The sequence below is a fragment of the Cygnus atratus genome, chromosome 4, assembly GCF_013377495.2.
Source record: "Cygnus atratus isolate AKBS03 ecotype Queensland, Australia chromosome 4, CAtr_DNAZoo_HiC_assembly, whole genome shotgun sequence".
NCBI lineage: Eukaryota > Metazoa > Chordata > Aves > Anseriformes > Anatidae > Cygnus > Cygnus atratus.
The window spans coordinates 52,915,473-52,931,467 of NC_066365.1; the positions used below are offsets into that span (position 1 = coordinate 52,915,473).

At 45.4% G+C, this 15,995-nt stretch overlaps 1 protein-coding gene across 2 annotated transcripts; it reads right to left on the reverse strand.

Moving 5' to 3' along the window:
• Positions 1 to 288: 288 nt before the first annotated feature.
• UCHL1 (ubiquitin C-terminal hydrolase L1) lies at positions 289 to 5,029 on the reverse strand. 2 transcript variants are annotated; one of them, XM_035553503.2, is made up of 9 exons: positions 4,886 to 5,029; positions 4,779 to 4,790; positions 4,506 to 4,634; positions 3,319 to 3,469; positions 1,941 to 2,026; positions 1,818 to 1,865; positions 1,364 to 1,433; positions 939 to 997; positions 289 to 714 (listed from the first exon to the last, which is right to left on the reverse strand). In XM_035553503.2, exons 1-9 carry the CDS (start codon positions 4,916 to 4,918, stop codon positions 628 to 630), a joined length of 675 nt encoding a protein of 224 aa, XP_035409396.1. In that variant the 5' UTR covers positions 4,919 to 5,029; the 3' UTR covers positions 289 to 627. The 2 variants fall into 2 exon arrangements, with proteins under 2 accessions (XP_035409396.1, XP_050566542.1); XM_050710585.1 differs by lacking the exon at positions 4,779 to 4,790.
• Between the last annotated feature and the right edge of the window lie 10,966 nt (positions 5,030 to 15,995).

A 15,995-nucleotide genomic window follows, 5' to 3' on the forward strand; every position in this document is an offset into this window, starting at 1 on the left:
TTTATCCCACCTTACCACCATACCTGAAACTGAAATAAACGTGATGTCAAATCACAACTTAAGAGTTTGAGTTTCAGCAGAAAGGTAATGCAGTCCTGAAACACATTATCCAGACACAAGGGCATCTCCACCCCCAAAGGCCTTCAAGACACAAGGAAAAGCAGCAACTACCCTACCTACCTGAGGCTGGTTTATTTACTCAGGACTTTGAGACTCCTTTGAAAACAGTATTTATAGGATGTCACAAGCAACTCCTTTTGGAGAAAGTCAGTGAACACTTAACTCCACTTAGTCTTCCAGCAGAAAGTTTTATTTTCATTAAGGACAAGGAAATATCAACCAACAGCTCAATTAACAGACACAGATTAAACAAGCCCTGTTAAGCATTTTCTACTTAACATGTGAAAAAACAGAGTCTAAAGACATCTGATGTGTCTAAACCGTTCACGTTAAAACTTGAGCTCATCCTTTAACATAAGCTCAACTGATGTTGCTCCTGTGTATAGCAAAGGGTGGAAACAATTTAAGTTACCAGAACAGCTGTGTTTAACAAGTACTGAAGCACTGGAGTTTAGACTGCATTTACTGTGTGCTATTAGACTGTTTTCCTTGCGCCTCTTCGGAGTCTCAGGCAGACTTGCAGAAAGCCACAGCAGAAAAACGAACTTCTCCTTTTTCACGTTCTGTAAATTGCCTGCAGATCTTAGCAGAATCCTTAAAAGAAAGAAGGTTGGTTGTTTAGATGATTGGATCAAACTTGGCGTAGAGATTCTAGGAGTCTTTGCAGCTCCTCTGCGTCCCCACAGAGAAGTTACTAATAGGAGCAGCTTGCGCAGCAGGTAGGTACAGCCACTATATCCTGCAAGCACACCCCTCAGCCTTTTAGGAGGCCTTTTAGAAGGCTCATTTTCAGGGAATGAAACAGCGAGAAGCCTTACCTTCAAGAGCAAGTCGTCTGAGCTTGTGCCATGGTTCACAGGAAACGGCATACGCCCATCTGTGAAAGAAAGTCCTATCACCCATCGTGTTTACTACTTCTGAATTAGCAGAACTCAGCATAGTGAGCCCAAAAAATAAGTACATAAAAGGTATCTGGAGAAGGCCAGAATAAACTGCCAATACATGCTCAAGCGAGAAGGGGACCAAGTATTCCCAGCTCTACAGGAGATGACGTGCTTTCCAAGAGAATGTAGGTGTTCAGTGCAACTCACCTTCTATTAAAATCTAAAAGTGAAAGCTATAAATTGGCTTTGAGGATGTCAGTAAACAGCTTGACTAGCAGCAAGTTTCTAGCCAGATCCACCAGCTCTGCTGTACAGCGTGAAGCAGGCACGCTCCAACTCCAGAGCTCTCAGGACCTTACCCAGCTCATACAGATGTCCATCCACGTTGGCAAACAGGATGAAGTGGAAGTTCACACTGTTGTCATCAACCTTCGGACAGACCAGTAGATACATTAGTTAGACTGAAAAAAAAGCTTACCACTATGAATCCTACCTGTGACTACAAGACAAAGCCAGCGTCAGCAAGAAACAACAGCGAAGCACTAACAAGCCAGGTGAAGAGGCCTCTGCAAGGCTTCTAAAAGGTAAACTGCCAGAAGCCCTAACATACAGCAACACTTTCAGAACGTATCCAGGGAGTCTGAACCTAAATTTCCAACCCCTGTTTGAGGAAGAAATCCTGCGCATTCACCTGTAAGTCATTGGTTTCTCCTGCCTCATGAGAAATAACAGCTATCTGCCAGACAAAACCATGCAGTGCTCTACCACCTTCTATGTTCTCTTCTCCCAAGATTTTATCCATTCATATCTTACCCGACACTGTCCTTCTTGTGCAACAGAGTTGTGGACTTCTTGTATAGCCTGACAAGAAAGCAGATACAGGTTACTACATCTGTAAGCGCCGACAGCCGTCAGCTATTTGTGTAGTTCATATACCTTATTACTTGCAAAGTGCTTAGCTCTCTCTTCAGGAGAGAGATCAGCTGTTTCATCAAGGAATTTCTTCAGGGCAGACCCCTCATCTGCACAAGATAAAAGATTTTATTCAGCAGAGGTAGAGAACCAGTTACAGACCAGACAGCTTACAACACTCAACGCTCACTGTGCTAACTAGGAGTAATTGTATTCAGCCTGGAACCATCTCCAGCATAAACATATTACAACTACCACTTGAAGTAGAAGTTAAGTATTTATCCAGAAGCTATTGATGACAGTCTACACAAACAGCCAGAGTTCAAGTGCCTCAGGGTACTCTGAAGGCTCATCTTGAAACAAACTTTCAAATGGGACTTGGCATTCCTGATTTCCCCCGCAGACTTGGCAGAAGCTTACAGTCTTCGTGTGTCTTAAAGAATGGTACCAGGGGCAAAAACACGATTTTATCTGTCCATATTCTGTCAATTGATATTTAAGTTGTGTCCTTTGAGAATCTGCAGATGAACATAGCTCTTGCTTATGCTAGACTTTTGTCTTTCCAGGGCATAAACCAGTAGTGCAGTGCTGGGAGACACTGAATTCCTAGTCTTACCTGAAAAGGATGCCGTAGCACTCAGGGTACTATCTCAGAGAAGCCTTTCAAGAAGGCTTTCAAAAAGAATAAAGCAAAGCTGGTCTCAATCTTGCCTTCCACACATCCTTTTCCTTGGTGTAAGAACCCCTTGGGTGGTGTGGGATTTCAGGTTCAAGGGACAGCGACAAGAAGTTGCTGTATGTTGCAGTTTGAACAGTAAGGTACTTCCTGACCCAATGACAAGGCTTTCTTTACAAGCATTTGTAAGCCTGCTTGCTGGGAAACAGGAGGTTGAAGTCACCAGTTACCTAGGCCAGTTTTGTATCTTTTTCGAAATCAAAACTGTCCTTTATAGGAACTTTAATTCCACATCCCTATCATCCTGTATTACTTTCCCACAGAAAAATGAACCCCGTTTAAATTGGTTTACAGACTGCCCTGAGCAAGTCTGTTTATAATTGACATTTTGTAACAGACATAACTGTCAATCATTTTATCTGTTCAGTTGACATCAACACAGATGTCAGTGGCCACTTCTCAACATGATGCTTCCCAATTATAGATACGCTGGCCAGTCTGGCTGTGCATCCTCCCCCACCCCACGATACTCACTAGGGTACCTCTGCAGTCACCAGAGGAGTCAAAACATATTCACTTCTGCAATTCATGCCTCTCTCCAACAGAGAGAAGGCCCACTTACCAGTAGCAGCAGCACAACATGTCTACTATAGCTCACACCCACTCGGCTTTCCTCTGTTGCGAAGAACACTGGAAATTCAAGCACCCCAGAACATTCATACTCACCAAGCTTCACTTTGTCTTTATTATTAGCAACTGCGTGTATCAGACCAATTGTCCCACACGAGTTACTGACAGTCTGCTTCAGGAAATACACCTTGGAACTGATTTCTTGGTCCTTTATTTTCTCAGTCTGTTGTTTCCTGAAGTTCTCATGCTGTAAACATGCAATCGTTTCAAACATTTCACTATAGTGTTACCTCTTTATTATGCAAATTGCCACACAGACAGATATGCAGGAAAACCCGATACCAGGTCTAGACAGAAAAGACTTGCACAGAAAGTCATCTTTGTGGCATGGGTCCAGTAAAGCACTGTAATGCCTACCCTGGATGCAGGCCAAGCCTTAATGGACTACCTGCATGACTCAGTCATATCCAAAAACATTGTTCTTGGCCTCTCCATCTGTGTCGTACACTGGAAATAGCTTGGGGGGGAAGTCATAATGGACAGGCTCTTTTATCCTCTCAATTGTTTTGCCTATTTAATGAGACTACTCAGCATGTCTCCGCAGTAGCTTGCTTTCGTACCTTTAGGTTACTTCCCTTCATGAACCCCTCCCCATCATTAGGGTGTATAGACTAGCGTAAAACCCATCACTACTGAGAGCTTATAACCCTTTGGTTAAATAATATTAAGCATCTTTTGTTTGAAAGACCACCTCCTCATTCACTTCTTCAGCATCAGTCGGACAAAGCACCTTAATCACCCAGGAGTGGGTTAGGCCTTCCCGACCAATGATTCAGCATGATGGCTGAACTGCTATTCCCCACGCTCAAGCCTGCAAATGGCATTTTCTTCAGCCGGGCACACAAACCGAAGCATAGGAGGTCTATCAGAATAAGAAGCCCTATTTTCTTGCTTATTTTGTCTCAGCTCAAACAGTTTGGAGGTGAGGGCCGAGAACAGACACCCACCAAACCACACCCACTCCGCAATATCTGACCCATGCCTGCCCAGATGGCAGCCCTACCAAGAGGGAAAGGTACCCCTACTAAACGCGAAGGTTATAGGCTGTCAGCTCGTTCTTTATTTCGTTTTAGACACAGCCCAGCCTGCAGAAACCCCACAGAGCACCGGCTGCTGTGCAAGCACCGGGGGCAGCTGCAGGCTTGCTGCCGGCAGAGCCACCATGGAGGAGACGGGCAGGGGATGCCCACCACCCCTGTGGCGTGGCTGGGGCCACCACCTACCTGCTCGGTGAGGGGGAAGAGCAGCAGCAGGGCGCAGGCCGGGCTGGGCACGGCGCCCAGCGCCTCCTCCTCGAAGCCCAGCACGTCGACGAAGCGCCAGCCGGGGCTCACGCCGAGGCGGGCCAGCACCTGCGGGGCACAGCAGGCGGGTGGCACGGCCGCAGCCCTTCAGGGCCCCGCCACCCGCCCCGGGGCGGTGACACAGCGCAAAGCGCCGCCGCCGCACGGGGGCAGGGAGAAGGAAAGGCCGGGGCGCGGCGGCCGCGCACTCACTTTGTTCAGCATCTGCAAGACAACGAGGGGCAGAGGGGCTGAGTGAAACCTCAGTGCCTCGCTTCGCCTCACCGCCCGCCCCCCCCCCCCGCGTCCCCAGCGCGCACCTCGGGGTTGATCTCCATGGGCTGCCACGCCATGGCTGCAGGAAGGAGGCGATGTCCCCTCACGCGGCGATGTCCCCTCACGCAGCAACCGCCGCACCTCGCCGCCGCCCTCAGCGCTGTGGCGCGGAGCCGCCCACCCGGCCCTTATATAGCGGCGGGACGGACCACGCGGCGCCGCGGCGGGGGGACAGGGAGGAGCGGGGTGAGACCAAGGCGGGGGGAGAGGGGGGAGACCCCGGCCCCTGTGGTGTGGCTGTGGGGAAGGTGCTAGAAGGGCCCCCCCGGGTCCCGCCCTGCCACCTGCCCCCCAGGGGCGCTGTCACTGTCCCCAGGGCCAGCACGGGGCAGGTGCTCTGTGGAGCAGCCTCTGTGTGGCTTAAAGGTGTTGGTCCCCAGTGTTGTGTGCCCCAGACCCCAGGCCCTGCCGTGTGTGAGGCGTCTGGCGGCTTCCATGTTCAATGCAGGCATTACGTGCTGTTGAAACAGTAATACGACAAAAAATTGAAATCATAATACAACAAAAACCGTTGTCGTCAGCCTGCTGATTGCATCTCTGCAGTTCAGTTCAATTCCTGTCTTCAAGTCGAACCCTCTGCAGCTGATTATAAAATACTGGGCTTTTTATCTTTTTTTCATGACTGACAGTTTCTCCATCCCGTGCCTCTGGCCTCAGATGTGAACACAGCAACAAACCCAGCCTTTCTGTAACACCGGGAGTCTCACCGAACCCACACAGCCCCCCGGGTTTTGCTGGGAAACAGCCAGACAGAGCCTTGTGAACAGCTGAGGGATGCTGCACAGCTATCTTTCAAACAATGCAAATACTGAGGGAAGCGGTCAGCTGAATGTCCGCAACCTGATTATTTTTGGTGAATTTCTTCCTTTGTTTTCCACCCTGGTTCAAAATGATTTGGAAACCAGTGCAGCAAAATTTCTAAGTGCATGCCTAATTTCAAGTAAATTTATTTTAATTTTAGATTTACTGCACTCTAAGTTAGAGTTAGATCATCCACATCAGTTTGTTGTGTTCAAATACACATATGTATTTGAACGGAGCCTATTTATCAACCTTACTCAGCTTACAGTGAATTCTCAGGGAAAGAATTTTCCTGGTTAGTCCTTGAAATATGGCTGTGACAGGCTCAAGATACTGTGTCAAGCCGGTGTCACCTGTAACAAGGCTTGGTGAAGAACAGGCAGGATTGCGAAGAGGTCTTTGTATTTCTTGTGCAAAGCTGGGGTGCTGCCAGACAGGATAAAGCCTTGGGCAACCTGGCCTGATCTCTAGCTGAGCAACCCCTCTGCTTTGAGCAGGAGATTGGCCTAGAGACATCCTGAGAGCCCTTCCAACCCGAGACATCCTGTGGTTCCTTCTGTCACAGTAAAGGCAAGGGCAGTATACACTGATCAACACCAAGGATTTCTTTTTTTTGGCGGGGGGGATGTCACAGTAAGTGACAGCATCATTTATCTCTGCCTTTCTCCCTTAGGTTTTGGCTGAAAGCATTGACACCCATCCGAGAGCCCAACACGTCTGTTGGGTACACAGTACCTTTGACTACCATGCTTTTTGTGATCTACTCTGCCTGCACTGGAAGACACAAGTATCCCAAAGCGACTTCAATCAACAAGTATGAAGCTAACGATTGCTGATACATACGTAGGAGAGACTGCGTGCAGCTCCTCTGAGGGGATGACGAGCACAGGTCTTGCAGCCTAGAAAAGGGATGGCTAGAAATGGTGAGAAAAATCCTGTTTTTGAATTGCTCAGTGGAAAATGGTGGTTCTAACTCCAACCTACCTCGGTGTAATAGCAGTGCTCAGATCTCTGGGTTACTGATCTCCCTGGGATGGCCCCTACATCTGCGCAAGCAGCACACAAGGGCCATAGCATTTCTAAGGGATGATCTGCCAAATCTATCAATACGTTACGCTTAAATGAACAATAAATATAACTGGTAAAAATCTGCTGCAGTTGCATAAAGATGTCTGCCTCTGGGAAGCCACGTAAAAACGAGTGCTGTGTCATATCCAGTACCCATCTACCTCCTTGCAAAGAGGAAGTCTCTGTACCATCTTTCTTCAGTGCAGGTAGATGTATATGGCAAATTTAACCCAATACTTTCCCATTATTACAATAAAATCAGCTCATCAGAAAAATTGACTGGAAATATTTGTAAACATTTTGCACTGTCCAAATATAATAAAACTTGTGGTGTTTAACACTGTCTGCGAGTAAAGCTTTCACTCCTAACAGGAGTGAGTATAACAAGCAGGGTGGTGTGGGAGATGGAGCTGGCCTTACGCAATGCAGAGCCCCTGATGTGGAAACTGAGGTCATAGACTGTGCTTTAGAAGATCATTTTCCTATTCCTCTGCCAGAAGCTAAGCCCCGAGGCTTTCCAAGTCCCTACCTTCAGCTGCATTATCCACACCTCCCTACCAAGCACCTCAGACCTGTGCCTTTCTGTTTTCCTATAATATTATTCACTTCCCAAAAGAAGGACCCCAAACCCATTCCTGGAAATCTAAACTCCCTACTCCCTGCCTCCCAAACAGACAAACCGTGTCCTTGGCTTGCTGGTGGTGCCCAGGGCAGGTGGATCTGTGCACCGCTGCATCCCACAGGAACCCATTGCTACATGTCAGCAATTTCTCGGCAACTGCCCGTATGCACTTACACTGCAATGTGCTGAAAGCATCGGAGTCATTGTGATTATTTGCTGTAAGTCATTTATTGGGCTGGGGGTAAAAGCCTGCCTGAGAGCAGTTATTACAGCTCAGTTATATCATAGTAGTGTGCTTGAGAGAGAGGGGTTGACCTATACAGAAATGCAGCATCCTTGAAGAGTTGCTTGGACTACTTTTGCTAAGGCCAGTGTTGACATAACTCACAGCATAGCTATGTTGATACCCTTCCTACTATCGTAGGGACATTTAGGTTCCCTTCATAATCAGCAGCAAGAAGAAGAAATCTGAGAGCATAACTCAGTGGACCAAATGGAGATGCTAGCTTTGGGCAGAGACGAACTGCTCTGGAAACACCAGTTTCTCTCCCTTAATCATAAAAGGAGCCTGTGGTGGGACCCAGCTCAGGTGACTTTTAGATGGATGAATCCAACCTTATCTGCCCGGATATTAGCAAATCCTTGTAGCTTGCCATAGCTAATGTTATGATAATGTATGATTGAGCGTGCTTTATGACATATAGCAAGGACAGGCTTTATTTCTGGTTTGGAATTTCCCAAAAGTCAGCAGGACTGCCATAAGCCTGCTGAGGCAAGACAAGGGTTGCAAGGGCTCCGCGTGCGTAACCTACTGTAAGCATGAGAGGCTTTTAGCCTGGTAGGTATGTGAAACAAGACGAGTTCCTATCACTTAGCAACAAGTATGCAGTAGGTGATTGGAAAGCTAATAAAACACAGTCTTATTTTCCACCACTGTCTTTTTCCCTGTCAGGGTATCTACACCTGTCAATGTCTGCATCGCTGCGAAGGACAGATGTAAGGGAATTGCCCTCAACTGCATTTGCATACAGGTTCCACCAAGCACATGTTATATTCTGTGTATCACTGTTCCAGCTATACCACGAAATGTGTATAGCTTTTCAAAAATGAAAAGCTGGGATTTGCTGAAGAAATAAAGCCTTTCTCCCAGATTAGATGCTGGAGAAAGCCCCGTGTCTGGTGCGTAAACCCTGGTGGGCAGCTGAGCCCCACACAGCTTGCTCACCACCCCCCGGTGGGATGGGGGAGAGAATCAGAAGGGCAAAAGCGAGAAAAACTGTAGGCTGAGATAAAGACGGTTTAATAAGTAAAGGCCTTAAAAAATAAAATAAAAAAGACATTAAAAAATAATAACAACAAAAAAAAATGATGCAAAAAAGCAATCACCGCCAACAGTCTGATAGGCAGCCAGCCCCTGAAGAGTGGTCTCCTGGAAAACTCCCCCCACCAAGTTTTATTGCTGAGCATGACGTTACAGGGTACGGAATATCCCCTTGGCCGGCTGGGAGCAGCTGTCCTGGCTCCCTGTGCTCCTGGCTGCGGGGGTAGAGTGGGGAACAGGGAAGGCCTTGAGGCTGTGAAGCACTGCTCAGCGACAGCTCAAACATGGATGCGTTATCAGCACTGTTTTGGTCACAGATCCAAAACACAACATTTTATGAGCTGCAGTGCAAAAAATTAACTCCATCCCAGCCAGACCTAGTACACTATGCCATAAGGTACCAGACATAAAACATGGCAAATATTTCTGAGGCCGTAACAGGGACAGTGGGCACCTAGCGTCTGTGTAAGGTAGTAATATCTCCCTTTTCTCCTGGTAAATTGCATGGACCACAGCAGTAATTCCCCTGTATTAGTGCCCCAGCCCCTAGAAGATCAGAGAGATCAATAATGAAAGCACAGAAGACTGTTATTATAAAGGGCCTGTGTCCATGAGAGCTTCGAGCAGGACCAGAGGTGTGTGAATTTCTGAATTGCAGCCAGGTTCATTTAAACACTGCAGCCCAGCACTGAGGGACAATGCAAGGACAGTTACTGCTTAGCACTTGACTGTCTCCGGGTCAGTGGGACAGAAAATCTGGGCTAAAAGGTCTCCACGGTGTCAAAAATCAAGCAGGAGTAAGGCTGGGAAGTGAAAGAAATTCACAGGAGGTCAGAGCTGAGCTGGGAATAGGGGGAAAAAAAATCTTCCTTTCCTTAATGTTGTCTGCTGAGGTTGGAAGAGCTGCATTCTCCTGTTCCCTCCTCCACAAGGAGGGGATGTTCTGGCCAGGAGATGGAGTGAGCAGGGACTGCTGAGGTAGAGACTGAAGCATATGAATTCATACGCTGAAGCATATGAATTCTTGGTTGAATATACGATGAAGGAGGCATCTGGTAACTGGAGGCAGGCACCACTGAAGCTATGCAGATAAAAGGGTTAGGATGGTGAGGCTGCTCTGCCAAGGACTACCTTTGTGCATATCGAGTGCCAGCAGTGATTCTGCAATTACTACAGCCAAGTCCTCTAGCATGTAAAAAAATGCCTCTACAGAATGCAATAGCTCTTCTGGAAATCTGTAGGTGGAAGTGTTCCCTGAGGTGCTAAAATGTAGCTTTAAAGGCCTGCCTTCAGCATCTCAGCTCTGAAGAGTGTGGCCGTGATTTTCCAGGATTCAGATTTGTCTGGCAGGATGCTCGAGATTCTTCACCTTGCTCCTCTGCAAAGTTGTGTCCACCGTATGGCGATGGTGTCTGTCAGAGACACAGCGACAGGATGCTTTGTTTCATGGTAGAAGCAGGACAACCAAGGAGTGACTCCTTTCTCTTTCCACGAGGAAAGGCAGAAGGGAAACAACTGTTGACAAGGGTTTCTTAGTTCCAACCAAATGATATACTATCTGTTCTTACTTGGTATGAAAGCTTGCTGGGCTTTCAATGGATGAGGAAGGCACATGGACAGTTACGTCTCATTTTTCTTACATGCTTTCTTTGGGTGACGTTAGCAAGCCACCCGTCTTCCTCTATAGGCAAGAACAATCCATCTTTCCAGTCTGTAGGGGAGAACAATCTATCTTTCCTTCCTCTGTCTTTGTTTTTGTTTTCTGAAATGTTGTCACTCCTCCAGTTCAGCAGCACAAACCATCTTGCATTGTTATCCTGAAGGTCAGATTTTTATTTTTATTTATTTTTTTTCCTGGGGGCAAGAGGGGCTAGTGATGGGGATTAACCCAGATATAAAAGGCAGCCCTCCAACCCATCTTTTCATACAAATGGAGACCTTTAGCAGAATGTTGAAGTAGCTGACAATGGAAATAAGTGAACAAAGCCACATCATAAAAAAGCCGTTCAGCTTAACTCGGTCACAGTATCCTGAAAGATGCCTGCTTTGTTCCAGACAACTGGCATGGTTCCGTATTCCTGCAGTATCTTACAAGTAGTCTTCTGGTGAAACATTTCCATCTGCTTTTTATATACATATATTTACTGCCACATATAAATTCTGAAGCAAGGTGTGCTCAGCTCAACATATTCTGCTGAAAGCTGTGCTTCGATAGCGAAATTGTCTCAGGCAGTACAAGTCACACTAACATTCGGTACATCAACGGGGACACACCACAATAAGCGTTTACTTCTGACCTATATGTCACTCCTGGGAAGTGTGAGGATTTTGTTTTTCATTAGGGAAGCACCCCGCACTAAATCTTCAGTCACAGGCCAGTTGTGAGTTCAAATGTGAGTTCACTTTCTGCATCTAAGCCAGTCCCAACTACCTCCTCTTCGTCACTCCTAAGGCCTATGGCATATCTTGGAGCTCCTAGCCATATAAATATACAGGTATTTTTGGTGTGCAGCTCTGGGGGGCCGCTGGCTTGGGAATGACTCAGAGCAGCACAGCTCTGACGCTTTCTCGGCGTGACTGCAGCAGATGCAAAGCCTCGCAGGCCTAGATCCGCGCTGCTTTTCTGATCTGCTAAATGGAACCAGCTCCCGTGTTAATTACAGATTAACAGTAGCTATTCACTTGTACTTATAAGACAAGGCTTTGATTTCAAAATATGTAAGAGCGAGAGACTTAACCCCACGTTTACAACCACTTTCCAGAAGTACATCTGGCGGAACATACCCCTTCAGCTTTAATTCTGTCACAAAGCCTTCTACATATGGTGACCACCCAGGGTACTGCTAATGAAAAGCAGTTGTGCTGTACGTGGAGCTTTCACCGGCTGGGGGACGCGGCAGCGCCGGGGCCCTACTGCTCTGTCTCCCCAGGGCATGCCACTGGAGGAAGGTTATTAGCTGTGGTTGGTTCAACTGCAAGCAAGGAGCGTTAAAACACGGTGAAACCAGCCCAATTGTCCCTTGTAGGCCTGCCTTTGCCCTGAGCTGCTCTCAGAGCAGAAATCTGTGGTGCCACCTCTGCATCTCCAGAGGCTGGTCATATCTCAGAGCGTCAGCAGTGGGGAGCAGACAGAGGCTTTTCTTCCTCTCTGCTCCAGGAGTTTTTCCACGTTCTTCAAGGAGGAGAGCAATTCCAACCCCCCACCTTCAGAGAAAGGTTTCATGTTTGTCGCTGATGGAGAAAGTGTTTTCCTGAAGATCAGTTTAACAAGCACTGTTTTGGAATGTTTACCCAGGCCACATGTAGCTATGAAGAACACCATCACTTGGCCCTCAAGCCTTACTTGTTTCAGTGGAGGTGTCTGGTTTAGGAATGTGCATGCAGAAACACGTCCCTGTCTCAGTGGAGAAAAATATTTAGATGGTGAGGGGAACTGCAGTATGGATCAGAAAAACAACGGGACTGTATCGCATTCTGCAGCTGTAAATACAAATGCAAAACATGCCACGCTTTCCAGTGTATGTTTGTACACATAGGGCAAAATTCCCATCGAGTGCATTTGCAGTCTGGGTTTTTCTGGCTGTGTTTAGAGCACTACACACTGGACTTTTGTCTCTCGTTTCAGAGACAAAGCTCTCCTGTTAGTAAGCTTAGTGTTTCCATCTTTGTCTTAGCTTTCTACACCACTTAATGCATGTTTATTAGTGGATGTGAATGTGTAAACATGCATATATATGGAAAATGAGTGGGATAGCCATTCTGGCCTGAGACCTGGGTTTCTTGATGGCCTCACTGGGAGCTATCCTGCTGCACCACCTTGGGTGTCCATCGGGAGCGGAACCAGCAGCACTTCCAACGAAAGCTCCAAGGTGCGAGAGAGCCAGGGCTGAAAGCCAGCAGCTGCTGGCGTATTCTCAAAATAAGGAAAAATTGTAGTCTGAAAGGCAAGCAGCATTCCCAAATCTTTGTTTTGTATTCCCACTTTTCAGGTATAGGAGAGTATTGCAAATCATGTTTCAGTGGCCATCACAAAGCAGAGGTATATTTCTTGCATTCATATTAAACATCCAAGGCAAGACTAGATACATTTTAGCTTTGCAAATTTGAGCTATTTTATTTACTTGACTAATTACAGCCCTTGCTTTCTCAGGACTTTGTAATATTTTTTGTGTGCCAGAGCCACATAAAACGTTAAATGGAACTTGCTTAAAAGTCAGTTCTGAAAGCACCTACTGCCTTCCGTCCCAGTGCCTAAGCAGCTGTTGTAGGATTTAGAAACTCTGCATTTTTTCCTACAGTTTTCCCTCACTTGGCTGCTCTAGCTAGAAGGAAGTCCAAAATGTGTTGTTTTCCTGCAGTGATCACTTGTAGAAAGTCTTCTGGTTCTTCCAGTTTAAATGTTTTTTTCAAATATTGCAATATTTTTCAAGCCAACATCATCACCCTGTTTGCCCCCCTCAGAACTTGTAATGATAAAAAAATGGAGCTGCCCCAGACTCGATGAGTGGTTGGCCACCTTTCCTTCACCTCACCTTCAGGAAATCCCTGTATACCACTGTACAACAGACAGGGAAAGGATGGATCAGAGAATTATATCTAGTCAAATATCTAAAAGATCATAAGCCTGTAATGAAAAGAGATATCCTGTGAGTCTAATTCTTGAATCTTCTGGCTGTATGTGTGTGTGGTGGTGTTCTTTTTTTGTGGAAAATTATTTGATTTAGCATTTTGAGATGGAGACTTGATGTAACAGTGAGCAGTGTGAAAATGTTAAGAGACTCAGTTCCAAAGCATATTAATGTTCTGCTATAACTGAATTTTCCTCATTAAGTTTCTATGTTAAGCTCGGTTTTTGGAATAATATATTCAGTGAAAGGTTATTTGATGGTGTACGTTCCTCTGAAATATTAACCTACGATTGCACCGCTAGATGGTAGTCTTGCTTATTCCATATTCACCTCTTTTCTACTTTGATCTGCAGAGAGAAACGGTTTCTCATGAGATGGGATTGCTGCGTACTTTAACTATCCCCCTACAGGGAATAACCCTTAAGTAAAAAGCTGGGATATAAAAGAAGGCAGAGGAAGAAACTGTATTAACTTCTCCTGAGAGAGCAATCAGAGGCACAGTCAATCTCAAAGTAGGATCTGTAAACCCATGCCGCACTGAGGAAGCTAGCTTGCAAGCAGATATTTGCCAGTGGAAACTCATATGGTTGCTCATTCCTTGTTGCAAAGTCAGATGGACTTTGACCAAAATAAATTTGCAATTTGCATTTGTAGTTCAAACATTGAGACAGCAAGATGATGATGAAATGATTTTGTTATGAACTGATAATATAGAAAGGCCTCTCCTCTTATTTTTTTTTTAATGTTTAGAAGTGCTGTTTCAGTACATGTTTGTGGCTTACATAAAGAGGTAGTGAGGGCTTTGTATCAGTACCTTAAGCCCACAACTGCAGGAACCATTTCATTGTACTCGGAAAGTTAACACATCGGATAGCTCTAAAACAAGAGATCCGTATTTGATGAGACTGGCTGAGCCTATGCAAGCAGTATATCCACATGGAAATGTTTCTGAGAAGTCTGAGTGTATTGAGCTGCTGTCCATTTAAGATGTATATGAAATTCCTTATTTAGTTTCCTCAACACTTCATTTTTATGACTCTGCTTACTATACTGCAAACCAAAGTGCATTATATGGACCATATAACTAAATGTTAGTCATAATTTTAACCACATAGCAAAAACCACAATGCAGTGCTTTTACACTTCTCATCAAAGGAATGTGAATTTATGACTGTCTTGCTTGGCCACTGATGTCAGGAGACCATATTAATAGGCTATTCACTCATAATCTTGGGTAACCCAACAGTTGTCTTGCATCTCTCCAAGTGCAAATTCCAGGGAGAGTTCTGCTCCATTATGCCTTCAAAGTCTCTGCATAAAAGCTTTCCCTGCTGCTGGATGATGTGCTTTCTTGGAGAGGAACGCACCCTGATTTGCAGACACTGGAATTTGATGAATCACCTTTGGATGTCTCAGGAGGTCATCAGTCCTTCTTAACCTGATCAAGATGATACATTTCTATCACAGATAATTAGGACTATTTGGAGGGTTTTCTTTGGATGTTCACCATAGTTCTGGATCTGAAAGAATGAATTAAAAAGTGAGTCTTAGCATAAGGAAGTATTGTTCTTTTTATACAAATCTCGACTAAATCGTGTCCACATTTGAGAAAAATGCAAGTACCACTATAAACAAGAACAATAAATTTAGGAGTAAGTTGTTAAGTGATTAAGTATAATTTCCAAGTGCTTTGCTCTGAACTATGACATCTTTGTCTAATTGTCACTTCTTCTTGTTCATCACAGTAGTGCTCGTAATTGCTTTTTTTCCTGTTCTTTAGGCTGATGGATGTCAGTATGATCTTCTAAAAACATGAATATTTCTAATTAAAGATGTTATATTCTTATTCATCTTAATTGTCCCTATAATTGTACTCATTCCATCCAAGTTCTGCTGTTAGGGGCATAGTTATAAACCCAGAGTACAAAATAGTGAAGGTTCTGGAAATGCATAGGAAAAAACATCTCTTCTAGATAAACAGATTCACCATTAGAAATGGTGCAATAAATTTTGAAACGGACTTGGGCACTCTAATAGGATTGCTGAATGTGTTTTAATTTAAGACAAAATCAGACTGGCCATTTCATTATTGTAATAGTCTTCTTTGACCTCCTAGTGCATCTTTGGTTACTCTGATAAGGCACTGTATTTTATTAGTGATTGTTTTGCATCTGCTGTTCCACAGTCTTTGTAAGATTGTTAGGTGGAGGAACGAAAGATCTGCTTGCAGTTGCCACTCAACTACTATGCCATTTTAATTTTTTTTGCTTCAGTAATGAACACTTTTTTCCCCTGTAACCTCAAAAGCTTACGTTGAAAAGACAGAATCCCAAAGATTTGGTAAGGCTTTAAACAGAAGGAGCTTCTCATTGGTGTGCTCTTTCAAGCCTCATTACTAACTCCCAACAATGTTGCTGTGATCCCCTGCTCCTTCATCTCAAGACATGCCCTGGAATTCACTCGCAACCTGCTCCTGTTGTTCTGCAGGTGCATTAAAGCAGCGAGGTTTCCAGGACTGGTCCTTTTGCTCATTTTCCACGTTTGGGAACACACCCTGGACCTTTCCCTCTGTGCTGGCTGGGTGGCTTTGGAGCCCCACCACCACAACCGGGCTGCCTGGAGCACCATCAGAGCATTCCTTCTGTCAAGCAGCC

What these genes read in the sequence shown, in the direction of transcription:
- UCHL1 (XM_035553503.2), bottom strand. Translation starts at nt 4,918, where the DNA reads ATGGCGTGGCAGCCCATGGAGATCAACCCCGAG. An exon ending in TAAAGACAAAGTGAAGCTTG is followed by an intron (nt 2,027 to 3,318) that starts GTGAGTATGAAT and finishes TATCTTGTGCAG; the next exon opens with ATGAGGGGTCTGCCCTGAAG. An exon ending in AGCACTTTGCAAGTAATAAG is followed by an intron (nt 1,866 to 1,940) that starts GTATATGAACTA and finishes CTTTCTTGTCAG; the next exon opens with GCTATACAAGAAGTCCACAA.